General features: G+C 47.2%; 1 protein-coding gene across 1 annotated transcript; it reads right to left on the bottom strand.

Moving 5' to 3' along the window:
- On the bottom strand, positions 1-27,595 carry LOC114854552 (adenylate cyclase type 1-like). The gene is made up of 17 exons (XM_029149075.3): positions 27,484-27,595; positions 25,859-26,024; positions 17,613-17,771; positions 16,033-16,174; positions 14,719-14,874; positions 10,632-10,826; positions 9,822-9,919; positions 9,271-9,355; positions 8,498-8,587; positions 7,063-7,310; positions 6,704-6,830; positions 5,923-6,039; positions 4,044-4,190; positions 3,576-3,674; positions 3,160-3,274; positions 2,495-2,619; positions 1-2,388 (listed from the first exon to the last, which is right to left on the bottom strand). Exons 1-17 carry the CDS (start codon positions 27,593-27,595, stop codon positions 2,071-2,073), a joined length of 2,499 nt encoding a protein of 832 aa, XP_029004908.3. The 3' UTR covers positions 1-2,070.
- Positions 27,596-27,984: the final 389 nt, after the last annotated feature.

Genomic DNA, 27,984 nt, shown 5'->3' with positions numbered 1-27,984 from the left:
TCTGACTCCTGGCTTTATTCTCGTCATCGTCATACGTCAATATCATCGCAGTGCAAACACTTAGTATAAAATATCATCTTTAACAAAATTTACATTCACATAAAACATCTCAATAAATACATCTTCAACAAAAGAACTTGACAAATATTGGATCATTCATAATAGATCTTTGAAAAAGACTCAATGTACAATAATATCCATTAATACCCACATATAACAATTAAAACCCGTATCGTACAGTATGAAAATATCCAATTTACAAGAAAAATATTATACATAGCTCCTTTCCATCAACTTTCCATTAAAGCAAGTGTATAAAAATCCTCATTTCTAACCTCTTACAAACTCATAGTAAGGATTCAAGCTACTATAGACTTTATATTATTTTAAATGTGATCATAAGTACAACAATTGATCGTTTCAGGTTCTGGTTTCTAAATAAATCTCTCAGAAACACTTGCCATCATACTGAGTTACAAAACTGTTGAGGAACAGCTTAAACAGTAAAAATATAGGCATTTAAAAAAGAAAATCCACAACAAGTGTAGCCAAACGTTCAGTTGTGCTACAGCTCCACACGAAAAGTTTGATATGTTTATGAAAATAGGTTGGCACGTTTGAAAACCAGCTACCTGTTGATTTCAGCAGGAGCAGGGAGGAGAAGGACGCCCGGCCTGGCGCCAGGCGATCCTGCAGCATCCCCTCAAAAACGGTTCACGCACCAAGCTCATGAAGAAGACACAGGTCAAGAAGCACCTTACATTCAAGAGGACCGCTACCGTTAGCGCATGCATGAGACTACATTACACAGAGTCACTGCGTCCGCTGCTCAGCCTGTTGTAATGTTTCATAAAGCATGCATGTAGGAGCCACAGGCTTGCAGGCAGTGCATGCTGGGACACACGAGAGGAGGCTGTGGTAAGCCGTACCGTGAGTAGCGCGCTGTACCGTCAAATAAATCATCTGGATCCCAGTCGCAGAGGTTTGGATGTCTCCTCATAAACAGCAGTTTTCTTTACTCTACCAAAGCAGTTTGTAGTTCATAAAAATAGTAACAATAAAAAATTTCTTCATAAACAAGCACACGAAAAAAAAATATTTTTTCAATATTGTCCTATGAGGAAGGAATCACACTCACACAATACTGAAAATAAGTTTTCCAAGTCATGCATCAAGTCCACAGAGATACAGACCGTGTGGCTGGTTATGCACACTCTATTGGCTACATACACTATCAGGTCAAAGAGGGTCCAGCTGGCTACAGCATGCAGGGGGTGGACAGCCCAGAGACAAACAGCTTATTGCTACACTTTGACGAGGAAGATTCTGGAAGTCAAGCATCACAGGGAAACAGACGGCAAACATGACTGAATGCAGCAGTGGCATCGTGCACGTAAAGACGGGAGCAGGAGCTCAGCTCGTGTGCTGTGTCACCCGGAAACCATTAAAGGCAACGCCCTGTTGCATTTTGGCAAGTCTTTACAATTTACTGCCGTGTACAATTATACATTTGGCTAAATTCACTTAGAAACACGTGTATCTCATGGACAACAATGGCCCAGCAAGTAATTTATCTGACTTGGTGCCCAACGAATCAATAAAGCATCAAAAAGGCAACGAAAACGTAAAACATGGGCAAGAGACTCGTCGTAAGGAGCGGTCGCTAAGGCAACAGCACTGTTTTGGTTTATACTCGGCTGAAGTCAGAGGAATTTCCGGATGTGGCCGTTGACGGGGGCTTTGTGCTTCCAATGGGTTTCTATTCTTCATTTCGTTGTAGACCATTTTTTGGGGAAGTCGACTCTGCGAGCTGGGAGACGTCCTTGGCCTTTGATTACAGTGCAACGTGGCTAAAGCATCCTGGATCCTGTTCATGTCGCCCTGCAGTTTGAAACAACAAACAGGATCTGACTGAGGCCGCCACCTCAGACCCGTGTTTCTGAGGACACGTCTCCCACGGGCGTCTCATCCTCCAGAGGCCTGGAGCAGAGTACAAGGAGGTCTCTCCAATTCACATGCAACTCCTCCATCACTTCCTTGTTTTCACAGTCACCATGGAGACGACATCCATCACACCATCGCCAGGGGAACGGAGGGTAGGAACCTAGTGGAGGTGGAAGTGGAGGCTTTAGCCGTGCTAGGGCTCGGCGTCCTCATGGAGGCGTAGGACGTGACTGTCGGCGCCGGGCTCAGCCTGGTGCACACGCTGCCCTGGGCGAAGGCGCTGGAGCGCCGCTCCGGGTTCTGCTGCGTGTGGCACGCTCTGCTGCCCTGCTTGCGTCCCCCAAGGAAGTAGGTGAGCATCTGACCTTTGCCCTTCACGCTGACCTGGCCGCGGCAAACAAAGTCATAGTAGTCTGCGATGAGGCGATGAACGTCTTCAGTCACCTGCAGAAAAACACAGAGGGATGACGTGGATGGTGGTGGAGGACGACGGGTTGCCTCATGCTGCTTTCTGCTCCTCTGAAGGGTCCGACAGCTGCTGCAGCTGTACCTGTATCTTTCCTTGTACTCCAGTGCTGTCCATCCTGCTGGCTACGTTCACCGTGTTTCCCCAGATATCATACTGAGGCCTCCTGGCTCCGATCACGCCAGCCACCACTGGCCCCACATTGATCCCTGGGTGGAGAGGGACAACAACACCTGGGTGAGCACTCTACATGCGTAACTAGCTGATGCCATTTAAAGAAACAATATGAACCGTTTAGTTTGTGTTGCATTGTCCTGAATATGGTGAATCAGGAGTGTAGCTACGCCTGTAGCGTCCTCTGGACTCATTATAGAGGCATCTAAGAGCACATTAGTGATGTGTGAATCCACCAGAGCTTGTCGTGCGTTATGCATTGGAGGTTCTACAGGGTTTGTTTTTACACATAGTTTGTTCTGTGGGTTCAGCAGAACATGCAAAGATGGAGGCTGCAGACAGGATGGCACTGTGTACACCGGGCTACACTGGGATTAAACAAGGGCTCCTGTCGCAGGCTTCTCACAGGATACCCAACACAATGGAGGCCAGCGCTGCAGGCCCGCGCTGACGAGCTTCCTGGAAGGGGATCTTTCTGTGATGCATTTCCCACCAGGCCGACCAGCACTGAGCATCCATGGCGTCCAGGTCAAAAGGTCAGGAGCATGTGAGGCAGTGTGCGTCTGTTGCCTCACCTACTCGCAGGACAAAGTCGTTGTACGACTGGTAGTTGATGGCGTCCAGGACGTCGAACATCTCAATGGCGAAGTCGGACACAGTGCATAGGTGCGAGGTGATGGACTTCTTCGTCTGCGTGTCGGAAAAACACACAAAAAACATTCATTCGTACACAAACAAGCCTGGGAAGCGATGCGAGCCTCCACTTCTGCTTCCCTGATGTGATTATGGAGGTTATTATCTACGACCGCCACAAAAGCTCACGCCAGCGTTTTCCCCGAAGTCAAACCACCGCTGTGACTGATGGGTCGGCGTGCGGTCTGCAGAGGTTGCAGGAAGGCTCCTTGTTTCTCAGCTTTTCAGGACTAAAAGGACTTGTATGAGGACGCTGACGCCACGTGGACACTGCGGAGGCGCTCTACTGCTCCTGTACCTTAGAAGCTGTTGTAGGAACCAGTCCAACCGCTGCCATGTATGTGCTGCCGATGGTCTTGATCTTCTCAATATCCCTGTAGCACTCTTTATCCATCAGCTGGAAGAAATGAAAGCAGACAAACAGAAGGAAAACATGACGACGATCATGAATTTAAATTGGCAAGTTATAGTATTTCATCGTTTTGCTGCACTGCTTTTAGTGTGTTTGAGTAAATTAATGCTTTTTGGTGCTGATTATAGTTTATAGGCCAAAAGTCATCTGCAAGTAATTCCTTATTCTGAAGAACTTTCCAAACCGCGACCATTGCACAGTATTTTCTGAACCCTCATTCGCGGCCACAATGTCATCTTTGCAAGCGACACCACGGAGGATCAGAGTTTCCCCAACGGGCAGAAGGAGCAGGCACGAAATCGGCAAGAAAAAATAAATATAGCAAACTGCAGATTTATGAGGTACTTTACTCGCCTCATCAAAGTCGGCGATTATCTCATTCAGCAGCCTCAGACACTCGACTCCCATGTTGTTCCCATCGAGCTCGATGTAGAAATCGTTGAAGTTGGCAATGGAGGCGAACAACACTCCGACCTGAGCGTAGGACTGGTAGTAGAGGTCCTGGAAGGAGGACAGACACTAGTCACTAGGTTCTGATTGGATCAGCTCAAACTCAGGCTGAATCACAGGGAGGTAGTGACGAGTACGATGGACACAATCCTTCTTCCAGACAGGCTGGTTGTGTGTCAGCACCACGCCAAGGTCTGTGCATGCGATGGTCATTCAGATAAACACATGAACCACTTGTGGTGATGGTGAGTGAGGAACTTTACACACAGTCAAGTATGAATGGAGAACTTTACACACAGTCAAGTATGAATGGAGAACTTTACACACAGTCAAGTATGGATGGAGAACTTTACACACAGTCAAGTATGGATGGAGAACTTTACACACAGTCAAGTATGGATGGAGAACTTTACACACAGTCAAGTATGGATGGAGAACTTTACACACAGTCAAGTATGGATGAAGAACTTTACACACAGTCAAGTATGGATGGAGAACTTTACACACAGTCAAGTATAGATGGAGAACTTTACACAGCAGAACCTTCAGTCTCACTGGTCACATGATGATGGTGCGTTGCTATGAGTACAGTAGGTGCCATCATTCAGAAACGATCCTGATACTGAGTGATGCAGCTTTCTGTTTATAAATCAGCTCGAGTGAGGAAACCGCGTATATAAACTGTTACTAATATTGATTTGTTGACTGGATATCAGAACGCAGGGACTCCTTAGAGGTGACTGACTACACAAAGCTGAAAATAACTGCTCTCATTTACAGTCAGAGAAGTGAAACTTTGAATTCCAGGCAGCACATTCCCACCATGTTGTGTTATGATTACAGTGTATGGGTGAACTTTAGCACAGAGGAAAGAGAGGAAGCCTTTCTATATACCGTAGCCCCAAGGGGTCACCAGTGTGCCGGATACGTGCTTCCTGCCTGAGTGTTTACTAGTCCCAGCCTCAGATGATCCCTGCATCGCAGTCTGATTGTTACAGGATAAGACCAGTGGAGCCGCCTGAAAGGTGACCCACATCCATTTTGTAGGTTTTTAAATCCAGTGAATGTGTGATCAATCTCAGTCTTCGCATCTAAATCTGTTAACATCCTCAGAGTTTGCTGAATATCTCTTGCCGGTCATTTTGCATGCGAGTTAGACCTGGTGGTGGTTATTCCTGCAGTGTTTTTGAGCTCACTATGCTCCAATTAGCTCATTATTGTGAGCTAATATGCTAAATAAGTTGAGTGCGGCTTTGAAGCATCAAAGCTGGGTCTTGATGATCCTCATTTTGTTCCACTTACTCACAACATGCAAGTTGCAATTACAGAAGCAGCCAAATGAGCATGAACCTCCATGTCTGATGCTGAGCAGTGAAACAGACGTTGGATGTTGTAACGAAGACATTTCCTGATCTTTCTGTGTGACCAGTGTTTGAACGTGACTTTATCCACATTTACGTTTGCTGTAACTGATCAAAGGACGACTCATGCTTCATCATCAACCAGCTCACCACAGTGGCATTAGAGGTCACAACCTCACATAACTTAGCAATAACTGTTGCAATCGACACTTAGGATACTAAATGTGATTTAGAGCAGTTCTAAAACGATCAGCGTGGTGAATCACAGAGGAACAACATTCTGCAGGTTTGTTTCCGGTTCAGTTTGTCCCATGAGGCCCTTGAAGCAGCAGGTTCCTCTCTGCACCTCCTGGCAGTTACAGAGGCGTTACCTGGCTTCAGTTCCTCCTTGGACTAGTCTGGACCCGTCTGTGGTTGCTCACCATGTTCCTGGGGTTTGACATGAGGAAGTGCTGAGCCACATGAGCTGGCAGCAGGTTGAACAGGATCCGCTTGTTGTCCAGCTTGACTTTCTCCATGTCGTCCCGCTCCTCCTCAGCCTGCATCACAACACACGGGTGGAGGTGAGGGGGATGGAGGCAAAGTGAAGCCCACACTCGCTGTCTGAACATAAAGGTGACCACAGATGTAATTGCCTGCTCTTATCACTAGAGGGAGATAATGATTTGCAAACAAGACAAACATTTGCTGCCAAAAGTCATAGTCAGACATGCAAACACACACATACAGTCCACAAGCCAACACACATCGAGCGTTCAGCATCAGCGACCTGCTTCTTACTGGAATATATCCTAAAAATACCAATACGCCTGAACAGAGGAAGCTAATAACAAGACAATATTACACATTAATGGAGGACACAGATGTTGAGTCTAATTCCTACACACATATTAACATATCGATTAGACAGAGAGAGGAAGAAACACGTGCATCATGCGATCCAGCGTTTGTTCTGTGTCTGTAAACAGGACATAAGAGGGAGCAGGCTGCTGCAGTGGGATCAAGGAGACCAGGACCACAACACCTGAAAGACTGTAAAACATTGATCTGACATTCACTTTTATCTCATGCAGCCAGACAGGATCTGGCTCTGCCTCACAGAGGCCAGTCCTTCTACAGACGTGCCATCACATTGTCATTCAGCTTCTAGAGTATTTTGTTTGATATCTTGTTCCTCCTGCAGTGATGTAATCGTGCACACACCTGAGTAGCCCACAGATAGTCGAGTCGCAGCTTCAGGTCCAGTTGTCTTGAATGAAGAGCCAGAGCTCCGGAAAACAGCAGGATGGCCAGCACAGGGTCGTAACCACGCGTGTGGAGGAAGCCACCGCTGGAACAAACGGGAGCGTTTGCCTAAATATCATGACTACTAACACAGAGTAGCTGCATCAATGGCGTAAGTTTCATGTGTCATTTGTGTCTCCTTCCTTTGTTCGTCACTTCAACAGCCGCTCTGGTCACCTCACTCCTCCACATCCCTGCTTCATTAATCCATCTGTGTGTAGACTCTGACATACACAGCTTTTCCATATTAAACAACATCACACGCAGCTCAGCCTTACCCCACAGCTTGGCGATAGCCGCTGGTCTCCATGACAACGGTGTAGGTGACAGAGAGGAGGAGGAGCAGGAGGATCTTGGGGAGCGAGGAGACGCGGAGGTAAGGGACGATGGTGAGCGTCCCTGCCACACAGGAGAGCAGCGCGTAGGCCATGTTGGGACAACCCCTGTCTGCAGCCGTGCTGTTGGGGGCGTCCTCCACAGGCCGGCTGGAGTTCACGCTAATCCTCCCCCAGGGAACACAGCCCACCTGGAGGAAAGGCTCACATTAATCACCAGAACACGGGGGAGGACACAGATCTGCATAAGGATTCAAATAATGACAGCATGAACCAGAACCACTGATGGCAGCAACGATCATTGGCCTTTAAACCTGGTCACGCCGTCAAGTGCTATTGCATCATTGAACAAACGTGTCACCTGATGCTATCTCCCAATGTGAAAGTGGGAGCTAAAATGTTCTCTATATTGCTAATTGGAGACTGCAAACTTGTGAATGAAATGCTAACGTACGGTGGGAATCAAAGGGAATCAGGAAGGCGATGGAAGGGATGAATTAAAACGCTGAAGGAAGGAAGAGCAGCGTAAGCTAAGCTACGCTACGCTAAGCCTCCAGGGCGATGTTGTACCTTTGATGTTCTGTAAAACACACCAGATATTCAGCCCATGTTCTCACCACCTCAGTTTAGCATGTGGTGAGTAAACACTGCTTAACATGACGGGACGGCCGTTAGCAGGTGGTTAAGTAAAACCTGCCCTTATCCAATCTGAAGAGCAGCTAAGTTCAAAGTTACTGCTGTTTATTTTTACAGCAGCTTTATCACCATCATCCAAAACCCTGTGATCTTTATGTACAGAGTGTAACTGTACTGAACTGTGAATTAGCTAATGTTGACTTCCAACACAACAAACGTGCAAAAACAAGTAAAAGAAACTGGGTTCTCTGGGTTTTTTTATTCAAATATTTAGCTTCTTACAGGCTTTGGGTACTTTATATGGTTTGTTTCGATCAAACCTCATCAAAGAATCGTCCCTCCATCGCATCCACTCCAACACCTGCGTTCCCACACGCACATAATAGATCCTGAACGAGTTCCGGGGCCGATGCTGACATAAGCCAATTTGCGTGTATAATATTTTAACGGGTATTTTACACTTCAACAATAAATGTTTTATTCTTCGGAGGCTCGGCAGCACCATCTGCTCGGCTGCGATGGGTTACTCTGCCAGCTCGTCTACTGCAGAGACCTGTAAACAGCATAATATGCTGGAACAAACAACAAACCCATAAAACTGATTCTAAGTCAAGGGTTTTTTTCTTTCTTCTTTTATCGCTGATTTGTTTAAGATCTATCTCTGTCTTTTAACTATTGTAACTAAAATTGGTACTAGACACAATATGAACCAACATGTCATCACACAGAGGCACAGACTTACCACACAGGCCTGGGTGACAGAGTAGGTGAGCAGAACAAGGAAGATGCACAGAACGGTGCGGATCTGGATGGTGAGGCAGCCTGGTTGGCACTGAGAGGAGAGGACACAGCGGTGAGAGGACGGACGACTAAATGAAGCACCTGTTTATCTACATCCACAGCATTTTGGACACATCATTAGCCAGGAGTGGAAATGAAACGAGTGCACTGAGTGTGTGCTTCATTATGTGCAACCTATTAAAGGAGACGCCTGAAGGACATGACAGCTCCGTGTAGCATCGCATCCACGGAAGTCAGAGTCACTGCAACCTGATCGGTAATAATCAGAAATATGAAGTGATTGCACAAAGACGGGTCACACGTTAGCAGACAGCTGCTGCAGCGCCGTCCTCACGCAACAACACCAAACACAGCGACAACCACCACTGCCTTTGACTTTGCACAAACACTGATCTGTGGAAATCGGCGTTAGCGATCAGACAGTGTGACGGACGCCGCATGGAGCCCACCTTTACGGCCGAGTCCAAGAAAACCACCACTGCAAGATTAAAGTGGGCAAAAAGCCTGGTCTGTGGTGAGAAACGTTCAGATGAGATGGGCTCCAGCATGCGCGGCTGGGCCTGGTTAATGTCAGCCATGAGGCGTGGAGACGGACTGATGAAGAGGTGACATTTACCTCCAGACACTCACACAGCTGCAGGTCAACATGAATCACACCTGTTTGACTGAACTCTTGGTGAACGTGTACACAAATGCCTCGTTCTCAGTTCCTACCTGAACACTGGTGAGATGCAGGTACATGACACAGGCCACGTGGAAACAAACGCAGAGCACGAGCAGCAGCAGCACCAGCACCCCCCTGAGAGACGACAGCAGAGTGAGACGACAGCAGCATGCAGTTACAGTTACACCACAGCATCCAACAGAGTGTGTGTGTGTGCGTGTGTGTGTGTGCGTGTGTCTATGCGTGCGTGCGCGTGTGTGCATGTGTGTGTGTGTGCGCGTGTGTCCATGCGTGCGTGCGTGTGTGCGTGCGTGTGTGTGTGTGTGTGTGTGTGTGTGTGTGTGTGCGTGCATGCGTGCGTGCGTGTGTGTGTGTGTGTGTGTGCGTGTGTGTCTATGCGTGTGTGCGCGTGTGTGCATGTGTGTGCGTGTGTCCATGCGTGCGTGCGTGCGTGCGTGCGTGCGTGCGTGCGTGCGTCCGTGCGTGCGTGCGTGCGTCCGTGCGTGCGTGCGTGCGTGCGTGCGTGCGTGGCAGTGTGTGTGCGTGCGTGTGTCCGTGCGTGCGTGCGTGCGTGCGTGCATGTGTGTGTGTGCGTGCTCACTGTGGAATCATTAGCAGGTAGATGAGGCCATACAGAGCAGCCAGGATCAGGGAGAGCACCGCTGCACTGATGAAGTGGTCGTCGTACACCTGGTGATACTGAGAGAGCAGAGAGATGATGTCACTGTCAGGAGTCACCAGTCGATGGGATGTAATGTCACTGTCCTAACTTCATCCCCTGCACCAAACTGTTCTAATAAGCCTTAAGACTGATTGATTAGGGAACCAAAGTTCTAAAAAATCTAAAAAATCTATCCAGAAATCTAAAATGCAGCCAAACGTGCTGGATCTACTGGGGCTTCTTCTGTTGAATGGAGTTTTACTGGGAGTCCTGAACCCTGTCACATTTTGACTGCAGCATAAGTGGATTGATTCACTTCATTGTAATTTGTGTCTTCTTGCTTCTGCTGGTGGTGTTGTGTCGGTTGTTAATTTCTCTGCTGCGTCTACTCTGCACTAACAGACACGGATGCTGACACGTACAATCCTGTCCCTGTTCTGTGTCTCTGCCCACGCACACGCAGGAGAACGATATCAAGTGTGCCGCTCAGATGTTCCCAAATCATTATCTGCACCCCCTCCTGAGAGGGTGGGCGGGTTCCTCACGCGCACACGCACGCACGCACGCGCAGACATCACAGACAACGGGCGTGGGAGCAGAGAAGCAGAATAAGCGCGTGCAGGGTGTGTGGGAGAATAGGCCCCGGTGGGAAACGATGCAGCCATCACGCATGCTGCCTCGCTTATAATGACCAACATATAGATGTGTTTCGGTTTCCTCTCGCGGCCCAGTGCGCATGCGCGTCCTCACCCTGCGCTCCCGGTCTCTGCTCCGGTAAAACAGGGTGATGTAGTTGAGGTCCGACGTCTCCGACTCGGTCTGCCGCGCTTCGATGAGGCGCCCGATGTAGCGGTTGACTCGTGTTCCCGGCGAGTGCTGCGCGGCCGAGGCGGAGAAGGACGTGCGGCTCCGCAGCTTCTCCGACGCGGTGCGCAGGGCTCTCCGCTGCCAGGCACCAGGAGGACAGCATCAATATCAAGCTGAAAGCTAGGTTAAACAGTAGCAGCGGAAAGCACCGCGCTTCTCACACTTAGACACCTGAAAGCAAACAGGATAAAACTGGCTGTGACCCATGACCTGTAACTTCAACAGGCCTCAGACACTCCATCAGGTACAATGGAGTCCAGTTCAATGCACCTCAGAGGCTGTGCTGTGAATTCTACTGTTTAAAGTTCTAATTTCCCGGATGAAACTGCCATAAAGGTGATGTTTGTAACTGAGGTCCGTGGATGATGAGTTGCTGCTGAACTGAGTTGACTGCATGTGCACCTATGTGTACAGTAACAAGGGTCCAGATGCCAAAGGGCTCAGCTTTTGTTTCGCTTTGATCTTTGTGTGAACGCGCAGGGATGAAGCCTGTTTTTACATCTATAAGACCCTGTGGTTTTCTGAAGAGTGCACATTTAGGGCATCACAGGCGACACTTTCTGGGCTAAGCTCCTATTTTTATGCAAAGGCCTTTTTACCAGCTAGCGTTTGTGAGTCCGTCCAGTGACGTGTCCTGGTAAGGCAGCGTGAACTGTAGGATGCACATGACCGGAGCCCAGGGACAAGCAGACCTACATGTAATGCTGACGTGATTAATACATCTGTGCTTTGAGCTGCACCTTCCCTGTCAAACTGTCGGTGCTATAAAAAGCCCACGAGGCCACACTCACACTCCTTTAGACTGCTCTTCATGTGACTGTCAATTAAACCAGTACAGCTAACAATGCTGGAACTTGACCTTAGGCCCACTCTGAGTGTCTATTGATTACACCGCTGTCTGAACAGGGCAAGAATGCTATAATGACACGGATGACATGCAGTGGCTGTAATCAGAGCAGAGACAGAGAGAGAGAGAAGAGTACACATACACACACACACACACACACACATACACACACACACACACATACACACACACACACACACACACACACATACACACACACACACACACACACACACACACACACACACACACACACACACAAGCACGCTACCGCTCCTTCAGCAGAGGCTGGAATTATTCAGTTTAATAGTAAATGTTAATTCACAGTGAAGTTTTTTTATAATAATTAAATTGAAATTAAATTAAATATATTAAAATTAAATTTTGAAAATGCTGTACTCTTTTCCCTAAAGAACTAGAGCCGGCTTATAGAGACTGTGATTGTCTGCAGGTGTCAGCGTGAGGCATCTTACTTGACCACATTCAGCACTTAAGAACCAGAGTTAATTGAAATCATTAGCTACATTGTTTTTAGCTCGCCCTCACAAACGGTTGTTATGTAGGTCTTATTATTGAAGTCCTGTGTTTTATATTGTTTGTTAAATGAGCTTCATTAAGCTTCACCCTAGCGTTAGCACAACTGTTAGCATGCTGCTACTGCATTAGCTTCCCGTTAAAACCACCACAGGCAGCGGTTTGTGAGAAGAACGGTAAAATGTTTACATCCAGGATGCCACATTTTATTTGTTACTGTATCATGTTACAGACTTTACGATGCACCGGTTCTGCTAAAAAACGAACCAGCATTCGAGTAGCTAGTAGATGTTAGTTGGCTGAGGTTTATTGTTAGCATCCTACTTCTATTGCCACTAGCATTAGTTGAGCTTAGCATGCTAAACGTGAGACGTGAGTGTTTTCACACTCAAATAGCTTTTAACAGTTATTCTGTAAATGGCTCATGGTTGGCTAGCTTCTATTCTTACGCGGTACCACACATACAGTTTAATTTTGTTAACATTACTTATCATTATTCACAGCAGTTCCTCATTTTCATATAAAGGTAGACCCAATATTTTTAAACTGTAGTTCAGACACAAGTCATTTATTAAAGGTTCAATCTTACTGTATTTGTTTTCTGTGCTTGTAGAAATAATCTTATGAGCTGTTCATATGCCATCTGTGTTATGTAATATATGAAACTTTATTCTATGTGATACATGATGCCTTTAATTCTTATTGCTTCTGAAGCAGAGTTAGAACGTTCCCATACATTGAGAACACGGCTGCATGGGTGAAAACCGTTTCCACAAACCAAAGCGTCATAAGAACTGAACCAAGAGCACAGTTGGTCCCACAGTCAAAGCGAGAGCTCAGAATAACTCAGTAGAATGTTGGATGAAGTAACTGATTTTACTGACTTTACTTAATGTGATGCTCATGTTGACACAGACTGGCTGCTCAGCCCACAGCTGAGGGTGAATCCATTGCTGTGTTGGTCCAGGCTACAGGGACACGACACAGCACAGCCTTTTGCTGATGGGGCATTTGGAAATTATAATTCTTCGTTAATAAAAGGTAAGCTAAAATGCATTTATTGACTCATTTTCGGATTCTGCTCATTACTTATGTGACAAATCTCTTTAGAGAACCTTCTGATGATACAAGTTTCGTACTGGCAGTTTATTTAACACTAATATCACAGTAAAGTAAAGTTTAATACCAAAAATTAGATGAAGACAAAGTTGAGTGGGCGTAAATGATAGCTACTATGTGTATAACTGCATTTCTTGGTTATGGTGCCACTTGCACAGGCCCCTGGCTGCATCCAAGGGAGCTGCTTTCATAATTCTTGAAACACGTCCAAGGCCAGGTTGATAATATCCAGAAGCATGTCTGAGGAATCATTACCTTTCAAGACTTATCTTTTTATTCTTTCATATTTAAATGTTAAAATACACTACACAGACTTTTTTTTTAAACTGAATTTTGTTCATGGGTTTTTTCTGCAGAAATAATTTAATAAAAAATAAATAAATGAAATCCCACTGTACAAGATTCAGATTTGTGACTGCACCTTAAGATCTATTTTTTTTTGTAGCATTACCTTTAAGCAAACGAAGGTTTGCGCAGTTTGTGGGCTGTGTGAAAAGACCGGGGTGAAATGTGCAGCAGCTCTTCACTGAGCTTGACCGTGTGTATTACCTCATACAGATCCACAGTTGTGTTTCTTGTGGTTTGTTTGAGGTGGAAATGTGCCTGACACACATTATTTAGTCATGTGAACTTGGTAGTAATGGGCAACTCTTGGAAAGAAACCTACCGTTGTGTTGTAGGTCATAGAAAATGTGTTTTTCATTATAATCTTTGAAGCAGCCGAATATTATTGTTGTATTATATATTGCAGTGTCATAATTCCATTATGACATTCCTCACTGTCACAATGCTAGGGGTTTTAGCTACTTGGATAATCGTGCAACAATGTGGCTAATGCTATTAGAGGAGATGATACTAAACTGTGGGTGATTACCAGCAGCCATAATGCAACCTCATCAGAATCCTGAAGTACTAATGCCTGGCCCAGCTCACACGGTTTGGCGGATTACAGCTAGCAGGCAATTTCTGACAGCCAGACCCTTTGATGCTACCAAACACCAACTGGTCGACTGAGCAACAAACAAGCAGAAGCCTGAATTATTCACTGCTGCGTCACAGTGGTTCGGAAGTAAATACACTCAGAAAGATAATGAGTAACTAAGAAGCAAACATCATGTGGCACCTTCAGCCTACCCAGCAGAATGCACACACACAGACACACAGACACACACACACACACACACACACACACACACGAACGCGCACACACACACACATGCAGTAATGCAGGCATACTGTAGTGTTTAGGACGGTGCCAAACCTAGAAATCCAAATTAATGTTGTGAGGCTGCAATTGTGTGTGTGTGAGATTAGTCCAAGCAGCATTTCACTCCACCACAAATGTCCATACAAACCCATTAAAGGGACTTATTTTTACTATTCGGCCTAAAAATACTCCCATCTATTGGACTGTGGGCCATTCGTCCTAGTCCAGTCCCTTGTTTCAATGTTATAAAGCAGACAACTTACTTTGTCGTCATCCTCACAGGTCATGACGTTGGAGAAGGGGATCTCGGCCTTGAACATCTTCCTACAGTGCATTAACTGTACCAGCAAGTAACACACGGTCTTAAACTTCATCCTCTTGGCTGGTTTTATGTCGGACAGAATCAGACCTGGAAAGATCTGGAAATCAAGACAGAAATAATGAGACAAACAAATAGGAGAAGTAGGAAACTCTAGAGAGGTAAACACAGAGCATTACATTTAGAGTTTGCTGCTGATTATATGAACTGATCAGCCACAACATAAAGACCACCTCCCTCACATGGTGTAGCGGTCAAAACAGCTCGCAAGGTGTCTATTATCTGGTCAGTGGCATATGGGTTTAGGTATTTAACAGCACTTCATACATCGTCACAGCAGCATAAAACCAGCTGATCACTGGATCAGACTCTCCTAGTGCTTTCTGGTGCCGTCTTGGTCCAGGTAATGCTGGTGCACATTGTTCGTGCCTTAGGAACCTTCTCACCACACGCACATCACTGAACATGGAGCGTTCACTCCATGGACGTATAGAAGGTACCGACCTCTACACTGTATACTAAGAAAAGCCCTTTAGAACTAATGATGTGACCCAGTTTCTATCTCTAAATGGGCCATTGGTCATTCAGGAACTGTTCGCTTAAAGCCACGACTTATCAGTAGTTTTAATGTTGTGGATGATCATTGTACATTATCATCATATTGTTACTAAACTGCATTTAAGCAAACAAGCTGCATTTTGTTGTTATTCGTAAGAGAAGTTAGTCTTTAAATACAGCATGCAACCTTTTTTTATTAAATCTACAACCTCTTCAGCCTTATTTATTCGATTCCGCTTGTTTTTCATTCATTAACTCAAAAGTTATTTTAGATTATTTTTTTAAACCTGAGAAAAAAGTGTATTAGTCAGAAATGGATGGGAGAAAAAAAGGATGAGAAGAGAGATGACATGACATTCCTTTAAACCGGCACAATTAAATTTTTTTCAGGGGAAAATAGAGTAGATTTAAATGGGTTTTTACTGTAAACAGTAAGTGTGGCATGTTGGAAAAGCTGCAGCATTCTCAACATGTGCTCTGAGATTTAAATGCTGCGCGCAGACGTGCACACTCAGCTGTGGTGCACGTGCACAGCTGGTGTGAGGTAGCGATACTAGTGTGTGTGCCAGCATAACACGTGGCCTAGTTCCCTCGCTGTCACAGGATTAACTCCTACAACACTGACAGATGCGTCACCTCTCGAGTTGTTGGTGAAACAAAGATGAGGGGAAAATGCAAAAAGTAAATCATTTGGGCGTACTTTGCGTCTGTGTGATGGCACGATGAAAAATGTCTCTATATGATGTTTCTGAAGGAAAGCATGCCTCTCGTGGCCGAAGCCTGGTTCCACCTCGTAGTCTCCATTCAAACACTCCAGGGTCGTCCTTGTGATGTGCACCTTGCTGAGAGCGAAAGCAGAGCAGAGGACGACATGCGGTTAATGACAAAAGTCTCAAGTCCTTGTCTTTATTTCCACCAGCTTAAAAACCTCTCAGCTTCTCCACAACATTTTACAGCAGAGGATTTTTCACCCTTACTACTTCTTTAATCTGCTAAAACCTAAAATTGTATCACTTGACTTGACTCAAATCCAAATTGAATCAATAATTGGCCTGATTTCAGTGCTTTTCAAATGCAAATAAGCTTGTTAGTCTACATGAATAAAGTGGCATTAATTTAATACCCGTGATCAACTTTATTTTTAGCTGCTTCTGTCGTGAAACTGAATCCGAGAGAAAGAGTTCATCCGCGTTAAGACCTAATACATGTACAAGCTCAAGCGGCTTTTCAAATGGTAACAAAAACTATTAATTGAAGGTAACAATAAAACACTTAACACTCACTAGGGCACCTTTTTCTGACTCAAGAACATTTGATTAGGGCATTTTAAGTGTAAAATACCTCAACTGGCAATTATCATAGTCAGACTGGCCATTTAAAGACCAACGCGACTCAGGAAAACCCTGAAAACAAAACATTGAGCCAAAGCTTCTATGAGGCTGACGCTGAATGAAACAAGTGCACATTAGTTCTACATGATTCATTGAATAGCATTTACATTGGTGATGTCAGCCTTTGTGATTATGTAACTTAAAATGGCTAACCAATTAAATAACGGCTAAATAAACAATAAATCTGCTTGAGTGCAGTTTGTTATTAATCTGAGCAAAAGAGACTGGCATCAAGTCTAGCGACTTTTTGGCCGAATACTTAAATTAAAGGCGTGACCTTTATTACCGGCTATTTGATTGTTTGATGTTGAATTTAATCATCACTGTTTGAACCAACTTTTCTGTTTTAGGTTTTTAAGTTCTCATAATTACAAGCTCTTGAAACTAAAGTGCTACACAAAATAATTATATTAATTAGTACATTTTATATATATATAATATTGGGTCCCTAAGTTTTGGTCAAAACTTTTGAATAGTTCAAATAATCTCCCTCATCTGTACATGATATACAACAACAAGCAGTGAGACCTCCAAGAAATGGACTCGTTAAACTGGTCATTAAATGCCAAGACTTTGGTGACAAAGCGTGTTTTTCCACAACAGTGTGACAAACCCAGCTGTGCAGCCACTGCACATTCTGAATGCACAGACAACACACCTCCTCCTCTGGTAATGTCTTAACCTCACACAGTACATACATCAGAAGCCATCGTCTTATATGCTGTGTGTGTGTGTGTGTGTGTGTGTGTGTGTGTGTGTGTGTGTGTGTGTGTGTGTGTGTGTGTGTGTGCGTGTGTGCGTGTGTGTGTGTGTGTGTGTGTGTGTGTGTGTGTGTGTGTGTGTGTGTGTGTGTGTGTGTGTGTGTGAACTTTCAGTGTATTTTACTGACCCGGGCAGCCCGCCAGCCTCCATCACATTGGCCAGTGTGACATCGTTTGACCACACGTCATACTGCCATTTCCTGAGGCCTAACACGCCACACAGCACCCGTCCCGTGTGCAGACCAACACGCATGTTCAGATCCACCTCAGTGGCCTCCACCACTGACCTGCAGGAAAGGAAATACAAAGACACAGACTTATTTTCAAGGCACAGCAGTCAGGTCACTCTTGGCTTGGCTCTGTTCTCATCATAGCCTCTAAATCTGGAGGCTTGGAACAAGTGGCATTCACTGACACAGACTGTGCTTAGACCATAAATATTTTGCTGTTGCTTTAGGTTAATGAGGGTGTGTGAGGTTAATCTTTATGGTTTTTAATGTCTTGAGTTGAGTGATTGCCCCGACTTTCTATCCAGACCTATGACTTTGTGTAATATTTTTGTATGGCAGAATGAAGCGCTAAACACAGTCTTCATTTTATCAGGTGTTGCAGTCAACTGCCTGGTGACAGACTGTTCAGGGTGTACCGGCCCTTTGCCCACTGTCAGCGGGGCTAGACGACAGGTACGCTATAGCTAATGGATGGATGGAATGTCTCATAAGGGTCATGGTAACCTTGGGCAGCATCATCTCAGTGTGTGAGACAGGATAATGATGACCTGCTCCTTATTGCTGGCCCTTATAGAGGACTGGCAGGTGAAGGAAATCCCAGAGCCATTTTTATCTTTTTAGCCCTTTGTTGGTGTCTCGACGATGTGTGTGTTAACAACAACTTGATACCAGATAGTAATCATTGGTGGGACCAGATTACAACAGTGCTACGATTCTATTTCTTAGATCACCCTTTGGACCCCAGATGTAGCGCTAGCACGTACAGTACGTGTCCTTCACAAATTGGTTTAATAACAGATATATATATATATCTATATATATATATATATATATATATAGATAGATAGATAGATATATATATATATATATATATATATATATATATCTATATATAGATATAGATATAGATATAGATATAGATATATATATAGATCTGCTTGAGTATATATATATATAAATACTGTATTTAAGGAAATCCCAACGCTGCACTAAGTGAGAAATTTAATTTACAGAATTGCCTGTCAGAAGATGCTAATTGTTGTGTGTTAAGGTTTAAAGCGCCCCATTCTCCCTCTGCAGACCCTGATGTTGGATTTATTTATTCGTTAGGAGAGTTAGCACAGCGGCTTGACTTTGTTTTGTCCCCAGTTTTAATCTGTGTTCTGTTTGATCCTTTTCAGTCTTGAAGTATTTTATTTTGCACAGATAAACCTACATTCTGTGAGGGGAGGGGAAACACGACGTACAAGTTTACTGACATTTTTATGTGCGACTTAGTCGATCATGTTCAGTGTATAGATATGATATATATATATATATATATATATATATATATATATATACATATATATATATATATATATATATATATATATATATATATATCTATATATAGATATATGATATATATATAGTATATATCTATATATTATCCAACCACTCTATTCTCACCCTCCGCGGGTGGTCTCATCCACTTTCCAAGCTCGGGTCCTCTACCAGAGGCCAGGGAGCTTGAGGGTTCTGCGCAGTATCCTTGCTGTTCCTAGGACTGCACTTTTCTGGACTGAGATTTCGGATGTTTTTCCAGGGATCTGTCGTAGCCACTCCTCCCAGTTTGGGGGTCACAGCCCCTAGTGCTCCGATCACCACAGGCACCACTGTGGCCTTCACCTTCCAAGCCTTCTCCAGTTCTTTTCTGAGCCCTTGGTATTTCTCTAGTTTCTCATGTTCCTTTTTCCTGATGTTGCCATCGCTTGGTATTGCCACATCCACCACTACGGCTTTCCTCTGCCCTTTATCCACCACCACAATGTCTGGTTGGTTCCGCCCATTACCATTCTGTCAGTCTGGATCTGGAAGTCCCACAGGATCTTGGCTCGCTCGTTCTCTACCACCTTGGGAGGTGTTTCCCACTTTGACCTTGGGGTTTCCAGTCCATACTCTCGCGCAGATGTCCTGTATACTATGCCAGCCACTTGGTTATGGCATTCCATGTATGCTTTGCCTGCCAGCATCTTACACCCTGCAGTTATGTGCTGGACCGTCTCTGGGGCCTCTTTGCACAGTCTACACCTTGGGTCTTGTCTGGTTGTGGTAGATCTGGGCCTCTATGGGCTCTGGTGCTCAGGGCCTGCTCCTGTGCAGCCAGGATGAGTGCCTCTGTGCTGTCCTTCAGCCCAGCCCTTTCAAGCCATTGATAGGATTTGTTGAGATCAGCCACTTCAGTTATGTTCCGGTGGTACATCCCGTGCAAGGGCTTGTCCTCCCATTGATGGTCCCTCTTCCAGCATCTCATCCTCTGTTCTCCACTGCCCTGAGACATTCACTCAGCACACGTCATCTGTCGGGGCCTTATCCCCTTGATGTACTTATGGATCTTGGCTGTTTCATCCTGGATAGTGGCTCTCCACGCTCACTAGTCCTCTGCCTCCTTCCTTGCGGCTAGCGTACAGTCTCAGGGTGCTGGATTTGGGGTGGAACCCTCCAATGCATGGTGAGGAGCTTTCGTGTCTTAACATCTGTGGTCTGTATCTCTTCCTTTGGCCACCTTATATATTCCCGCAGGGTATCTGATCACTGGCAAGAGCGTAGCTGTTTATTGCCCGGGATTTGTTCTTCTTAGGACTTGCCTTACTCGTTGGAGGTATTTGGCTGTTGCCGCATTTCTGTTGCCTGTTCAGGTTGCCGTTTGCCTGTGGGTATTCCAAGGTACTTGTAATTGTCCTCAATGTCCTGCTATTGTTCCTTCTGGGAGTGAGACCCCTTCTGTGTGGATTACCTTGCCTCTCTTTGTCACCATCCTCCCACATTTCTCGAGTCCGAATGACATCCCGATGTCCCGAGCTGTAGATCCTGGTGGTGTGGATCAGCGAGTCGATGTCTCGCTCACTCTTGGCGTACAGCTTGATGTCATCCATGTAGAGGAGGAGGTGACTTATGGTGGCCCCGTTCCGGAGTCGGTATCCATAGCCAGTCTTGTTTATTATTTGGCTGAGGGGGTTTAGACCTATGCAGAACAGCAGTGGGACAGTGCATCTCCTTGGTATATGCCACATTTGATGGATACTTGGGCAGTGGCTTCCCATTGGCTTCAAGGGTGGGTTCTCCACAACCTCATCGAGTTTGCAATGAAGGCCCTTAGAGTTTCTGTTGATGTTGTACAGCTCCAAGCATTCAGTGATCCATGTGTGTGGCATTGAGTCATAGGCTTTCTTGTAGTCGATCCAGGCTGTGCACAGGTTGGTGTGTCGCATTCTGCAGTCTTGGGCGACTGTTCTGTCTACCAGGAGTTGGTGTTTGGGTCCTCTGGTATCCTTACCAATGCCCTTCTGTGCTTCGCTCATGTATTGACTCATGTGCCCACTTATCTTAGCTGCGATGATGCCTGACATGAGCTTCCATGTTGTGGAGAGACAGGTTATTGGCCGGTAGTTGGATGGGACTGTACCCTTTGAGGGATCCTTCATTATCAGGATCGTTCGCCCTTCGGTTAGCCATTCAGGGTGGGTCCCATCCCTTAGCAGCTGGTTCATTTGTGCTGCCAGGCGCTCATGGATTGCAGTGAGCTTCTTTAGCCAGTAGGCGTGGATCATGTCAGGGCCAGGTGCTGTCCAGTTTTTCATACCTGAGACTCTATGTTGGATGTCTGCCACTGTGATAGTCACTGGATTCTGTTCAGGGAGGTTGCTGTGGTCTTCCCTCAGATCCACCAGCCACTGTGCATCACTGTTGTGTGACGCCTCCCTTTCCCATATGCCCTTCCAGTACTGTTCAGTTTCCAGCCTTGGTGGGTCTGCTCTGTTGTTATTACCCTGTCATTGAGAGTACACTTTCGCAGGTTGTGTTGCGAACAGCCGGTTTATTCGTCTGGCTTCGTTATCTCTATCTTTAGGCGGCTGGCCAAGGCTTGTAGCCTTTGCTTGGCAGTTTCGAGTGCTTCAGGTATGGTCATCTGGCTGTACCGCTTAGGCATTGGTATTTTCATTGCACCTCTCTGGGCCTCTGTCATTTGGCTCACTTCCCTCCGAGCTGCCTTGATTTTTGCCTCCAACCTTCGTTTCCATGGTGGGTATTGTTTCTCATGGCTCCCATGGTTGCTCTTATAGCCAAGCACATCTAGGATCACTGATGCTGAAGCGTATACCAGCTCATTGGTTTCCGTGATTGTTGTGGTAGGGATCGCTCTCAATGCTGCATTCACATCTTCCATGAGACTTTCTGATGGTACTTCACTTAGCCGTTGTAGTGGGGTTCGGGGTTGCCTGTTCAATCTCGCCATGATCTTATCTTTCAGGTCAGTTGCTGCCTCGCTCAGCGTATCTGTGCTTATTGGGGCTTCGTACCCAATTTCCGGTTGGGGAGATGGTGAAACCTCCCCTCTGACCTGGCGTCCTGGCTCCCCCTTGCCGTAGCATTTGTGTTGTATCTCCAGTCCATATATATATATATATATATATAAAGTAGCAGTCTGGACTGGGCTCGACTGGACTGAAACCTGGACTGGACTGAAACCTGGACTGGGCTCGACTGGACTGGACTGAAACCTGGACTGGGCTCGACTGGACTGAAACCTGGGCTGGGCTCGACTGGACTGGGCTCGACTGGACTGAAACCTGGACTGGGCACGACTGGACTGGGCTCGACTGGGCTGGGCACGACTGGACTGGGCTCGACTGGGCTGAAACCTGGACTGGGCTCGACTGGGCTGAAACCTGGACTGGGCTCGACTGGACTGGGCTCGACTGGGCTCGACTGGACTGGGCTCGACTGGGCTCGACTGGACTGGGGCTCGACTGGACTGGGCTCGACTGGACTGGGCTCGACTGGACTGAAACCTGGACTGGGCTCGACTGGACTGAAACCTGGACTGGGCTCGACTGGACTGGGCTCGACTGGACTGGGCTGGGCTCGACTGGACTGAAACCTGGACTGGGCTCGACTGGACTGGGCTCGACTGGACTGAAACCTGGACTGGGCTCGACTGGACTGGGCTCGACTGGGCTGAAACCTGGACTGGGCTCGACTGGGCTGAAACCTGGACTGGGCTCGACTGGACTGGGCTCGACTGGACTGGGCTCGACTGGGCTGAAACCTGGACTGGGCTCGACTGGGCTGAAACCCGGACTGGGCTCGACTGGAGCGGGGCTAGAGCCCGGACTGGGCTCGACTGGACTGGGCTCGACTGGACTGGGATCTGGACTGGGCTCGACTGGACTGGGCTCGACTGGACTGGGCTCGACTGGAGCGGGCTCGACTGGAGCGGGGCTAGAGCCCGGACTGGGCTCGACTGGACTGGGCTCGACTGGACTGGGCTCGACTGGACTGGGCTCGACTGGACTGGGCTCGACTGGACTGGGCTCGACTGGGCTGAAACCCGGACTGGGCTCGACTGGGCTGAAGCCCGGACTGGGCTCGACTGGGCTGAAGCCCGGACTGGGCTCGACTGGACTGGGATCTGGACTGGGCTCGACTGGACTGGGCTCAACTGGACTGGGCTCGACTGGACTGGGCTCGACTGGAGCGGGGCTAGAGCCCGGACTGGGCTCGACTGGACTGGGCTCGACTGGACTGGGCTCGACTTGACTGGGATCTGGGCTGGGCTCGACTTGACTGGGATCTGGGCTGGGCTCGACTTGACTGGGATCTGGGCTGGGCTCGACTTGACTGGGGCTGGAACCTGAGCGTGGCGAGGCTGAACGGCGACTGGAGCCTGAGCGGAGCACGGCTGAACTGGGGACTGGGCAAAACACGACTGAGCTGGAGACTGGGCAAAACACGACTGAGCTGGAGACTGGGCAACACACGACTGAGCTGGAGACTGGGCAACACACGACTGAGCTGGAGACTGAACAGCGCGCGGCTGGACTGGAGACGGGGGACCGCATGAGTGCAGGAAGTCCTCCCAGCGGAACAAACATGGAGCTGGGCAGGTTGGTGCAGACACGACGGTCCGACGGGGCTGGGAGGTGGAAACCGAAACCATCGGCGGTGCGACCGGCGCTGGCGTGGTGCGGAGTGCGTCGCTTAACTCATCGTACCTCACGCACAGCCGCTCATAGAGGCGACGAACACTGGGGCGCTCAAAAACGCTGTCCTCGTCCTCCAGCGTCAATATCGCCACCTCCACGGCGCTGCGCTGGTTCTCCGGGTTACTAGCCCGTCGGTAATCCTCCGCGAGGATTTTAAAATAAACACGTAGGTCGCTGGGTAGCTCGGCGCAGGTGAACTCCATACTTCCTCGGGAGAATAATATTCGCCGTAAAATAAAAACAAGAAAAAACAGTCACTGACCTGACCGGAGGCTGAGTGCTGGCTGGGTCCAAGTTTGGCCAGATTGTTCTGTCAGGGCTCGGGCAGGCGGCGGACCCACATGCACAGCACCGAGGCAGGATAGTGATTAAACACGGGTTTATTGCAATAAGGGGAGTAAGGTCCAGGTCCAGGTCATACACAAAAAATCTCGGATTTAAACACAGACGGGGAGCAAGCGATCTCAGGTCCAGTAGACAGGCAGGGTTCGTTACACAAGTAGGCTCAGCAAAAGTACAGGCAGGGATAAGACAAACTCACGGTCAGTAGTTAGTCCAGGGTCAGGCAGGATACACAAGGCAAAACAGGAACAAAACACGAGGAACACGAAACACGGGAAACTCGGAACACTCATGAAACTCGGGGACTCACAAGAAACACGACAATCTGGCGGCTTGAGTCTGTGAGAGCTGGAGGTTATATACTAATGAGTGATTGCTAATTACGGACAGGTGTGGATACTGAGAACCGGTTAGTGAAACGACTGACTGAAACAGGAAGTTTACAAAATAAAACAGGATGTGGCGTGACAACAAGACATGGCGTGAAACATGACATATATATTATATTGTATATACATTGTAATACAAATAAGGAACTGCTCTTATGTCAGATCTGGCCTGGATATTGAATCATTTCTATGCAAAACTGTAAAAACATTGTGGAGAGGATGCATGAACATCTGCACACCTCCTTCACTTTGCGTTCGTGTTGTGGTTCACTGACAATGAAGCAGGACTTATGGCCTCTACTCTGCAGTAAATCACTACACAAAGCTCCTTGGCACCAGTGGGAGGTCAGTCATTTCAGACAAGAGCCAGCGTCACAGAGAGGAGGAAGGAAATAGAGAGCGGCCGAAGGCTGGCGAACGCGTGTGTGTGTTTACAGAGTGGCGAAAAAGAAAATGTGGTCTGCCCGTCAGGCAGACACACACAAGCAGGCGGGGATAAGTGTGTGTGGCAGCACCTGTCCCCGGTGATAACGGACTCCACTCCATCCGTCCACTCACACGCTGCAGCATGGAAAGAACATGACAGGCGAGTGCTCTCACAAGGAAATGACGTCAAGGCTTTGTGTGTGTCAACGCTGGGGGGGAGGGGTGGCTGAACGCATGTGTGCCAAATTGAATTAGTGTTAAACTGCACAATGTCTCACAATGTATTTCTTGCACAGATTAGTTAGCGTCGGAATCGAACCAACACGTTTTTAGCCGGTAAACTCCTCCTACTTCACGTCTTGGATTACATTTGTGTGCATTAATTTCAAGCTAATTTAAATGTTTGGCCGAAGCTTCAGTCTGGTCCAGATTCCTCTAAAGACGGCAACACAGTCGAACGTGTTTGATGTGCAACTAAAAAGCACTGGGTAGGAGCAGTTTCTTCATCTTTAACTCAGCATAATAAAGCTGTAAAACTTCTAAAAACACTTGTTCTCTCCCTGAACAGCTTGAGCTACAGTTTCACTGCAGCAGGTTTTTATTCTCTTTCTTTTGGCTGTTGACTTTTAATGTGAAAATTCTGAAGGAAGTGTTGAGTAGAATATTTTATAATAAATGCCCCAATACAGTACCTTGTACCAAATATATCACTAGGTTGGGATTTTTTACATTTTAAAGTTAGCTGCAAAATGCTGCTGCAAGAACCTCAGAACTGAGCCACAGCTCTTGAATGGGCTATTTTGGGCTATATTTGGCAAAGCAAACAAAGGCTTTTTGTTTTTTTGGGATGTGTAATAACTTTGGGTCGTATTCATTCCACCACTTTCATGTGACTAAGTTAAAACCTCGTGTTGACCCAGGTAGAGAAGAGGCAGGTGTGATTGGACTCAGGACTCACGCGATGGTGTCAATCATGTCCAGGCCCATCTCCACGCAGCAGTGGGCGTGGTCCGCTTTGGGCTGGGTCAGTCCGGACACGCAGTAGTAGCAGTCGCCCAGTATCTTTATGCGCCTGCAGTGATTCTCCTGCAGGAACAAACAGGGACATTCATCCACCAGTAGTTAATGCAGTCCTGCTGACTGAGCCTGCTGTTTCTGCTGAACGTGGCTGTTTCATTGCTTCCATTTTAGACATAAACCTGTTACATCACGTGAAAAACACTGGTTCTGGATTATTTCCTAAAAAGTAAAACTACATAACAAACGGAGCTAAATCTAATATCTAAGGGATGTTAAGCTGTTGGTTGCCATAGCAACAACAAGTCTGATCCAATTAACTCATAACCTCAGCTTCAAATAGTAAAACCATCTTTGCATGGAAATGTGAACAGTTTCTCGTTTAACGTTGCACTCGTGAGCTGATAGAGTTTGTCAAGTAGCTGTTTATGTCCACACTGGTGCTATTTTTGATACTTAGACACTCATCTAAAACACATCGCTGGATGATAACACTCACCGGTGGACTGTCACAACAGCTGAAAAGGACTCATTACCGAATGGATGCACTTCTGCTGCATGAGATGTGACTCCAGGAAATACATTGATTCTGCAGCTGCATCTCTGCTGCTGGAAGTCAGTTGTGTGCGCCTGTGCAGCCGCGTGTGTGTTTGTGGTTAAGGCCAACTCTAATTGCTCCGACATGCTCTTGAAGTAGAATACCGCCCACACGATCCCAGACCGATCAGCCGGGATGACACACACAAAGACCAATACACTCGCAAACACATCTGCGAGTCAGACATGCTGATACCTGCTGCACGATTACAAACACACACAGCAGACACACTATCCGCGGTCGCACACACAGCGATGGTAGAATCAGACCTGTGGACCCTGAACGTTAGGCCTGCAGCAGCAGACGGTAACGCAACACAGCTATACTCATATTTACATGTATGACTACATGGAGGATTATGACAACTGCAGGGGAAGAGCCAGAGATGAGAACAGAGGAGATGTGGTGCTCTGGTTTTCTGCTCACGGCAGCAGAAAGAATCTGGAATGGGAGGATGAGAGAATTCAGAACGATTATCCCAGCGCTGGGAAAGGAAAAAGGAAACAATAACTTGTCTCCGGTGTTTTCGCGCAGACAAATCGGGCTCCAGCCCCCCGCACGGGGGGAGCCAGGACCTCGCATGCCACAGCACCAATTCTCCCAACCTAGTAATAATAGCTGCATCTGAAATGAGTGGTGCGAGGCGGCCAACTTCCCACAACATTTCACTGCAGCCGACGAGCAAGGCGGAGTCTGCCTGGAGCAAGGCTAATCAATCGTCCTATGAGGCAATTAGGCTTCCACGGTCCCGGCCGCGAGCAGAGCGCCTCTCATCACACAGCTCCCCCAGCGCAAGTCAACGTGCGGGTACGATCCACCAAGGTGCAGCGGAGCACCGTGGTTCCGTCAGAGCCGCACAATGAAAGCCCGGAGTCATGCTGATGCGTGGGAACTGTCACCAAACCATGGAGCTATTCGCAGCTACGCACCGACCCGCAGCGGGGAGCATCGCCGTCTGCCTCTCTTACCTGTTTCCAGGTGCAGAGAAATCCTCGCCTCGTTGATGTAGGGCGTGTCACTCTTGGACCGGACCCTCCGGATCGGTCTGCGGTCCACCTCCTCCTCCGGGGCCGCCGCCATGTTCGGCCAGCCGGGCAGAGTCCACTGGCGACCGGCGGGACTGCGAGAGATTGGGCGCCGCAGCAGCCACTCGTGCACCCGCCCGGTGTATGAAGGAGGCGGGGGGAGGGCTATTGTAATGGTGACGGAGGGGGGAGAGGGGGAGAGAGATGGGAGACTCTGCTTCCTGTAAGTCAGCTTCACCTGCGACAATAAAAAGCTGCAGACGACCGTCACATCATCAACACTCTAGTGCAGAAAAAATATATTAACCAACAGCATAATCGAAGCTCATGCTTAAAATGCTTTGTTAAACTGGAATATTACCCGGCCCCGGATAAGCGAATGAAAATGGATGGATGGATGGATGGATGGATGGATTAAAAAAAACTTGTGCAGAGTTTTTATTG

Source organism: Betta splendens, chromosome 4, assembly GCF_900634795.4.
Source record: "Betta splendens chromosome 4, fBetSpl5.4, whole genome shotgun sequence".
In the NCBI taxonomy this organism is placed as follows: domain Eukaryota; kingdom Metazoa; phylum Chordata; class Actinopteri; order Anabantiformes; family Osphronemidae; genus Betta; species Betta splendens.
Note: the sequence above shows the minus strand (reverse complement) of the source record. Positions and strands in the feature narration are given on the sequence as shown.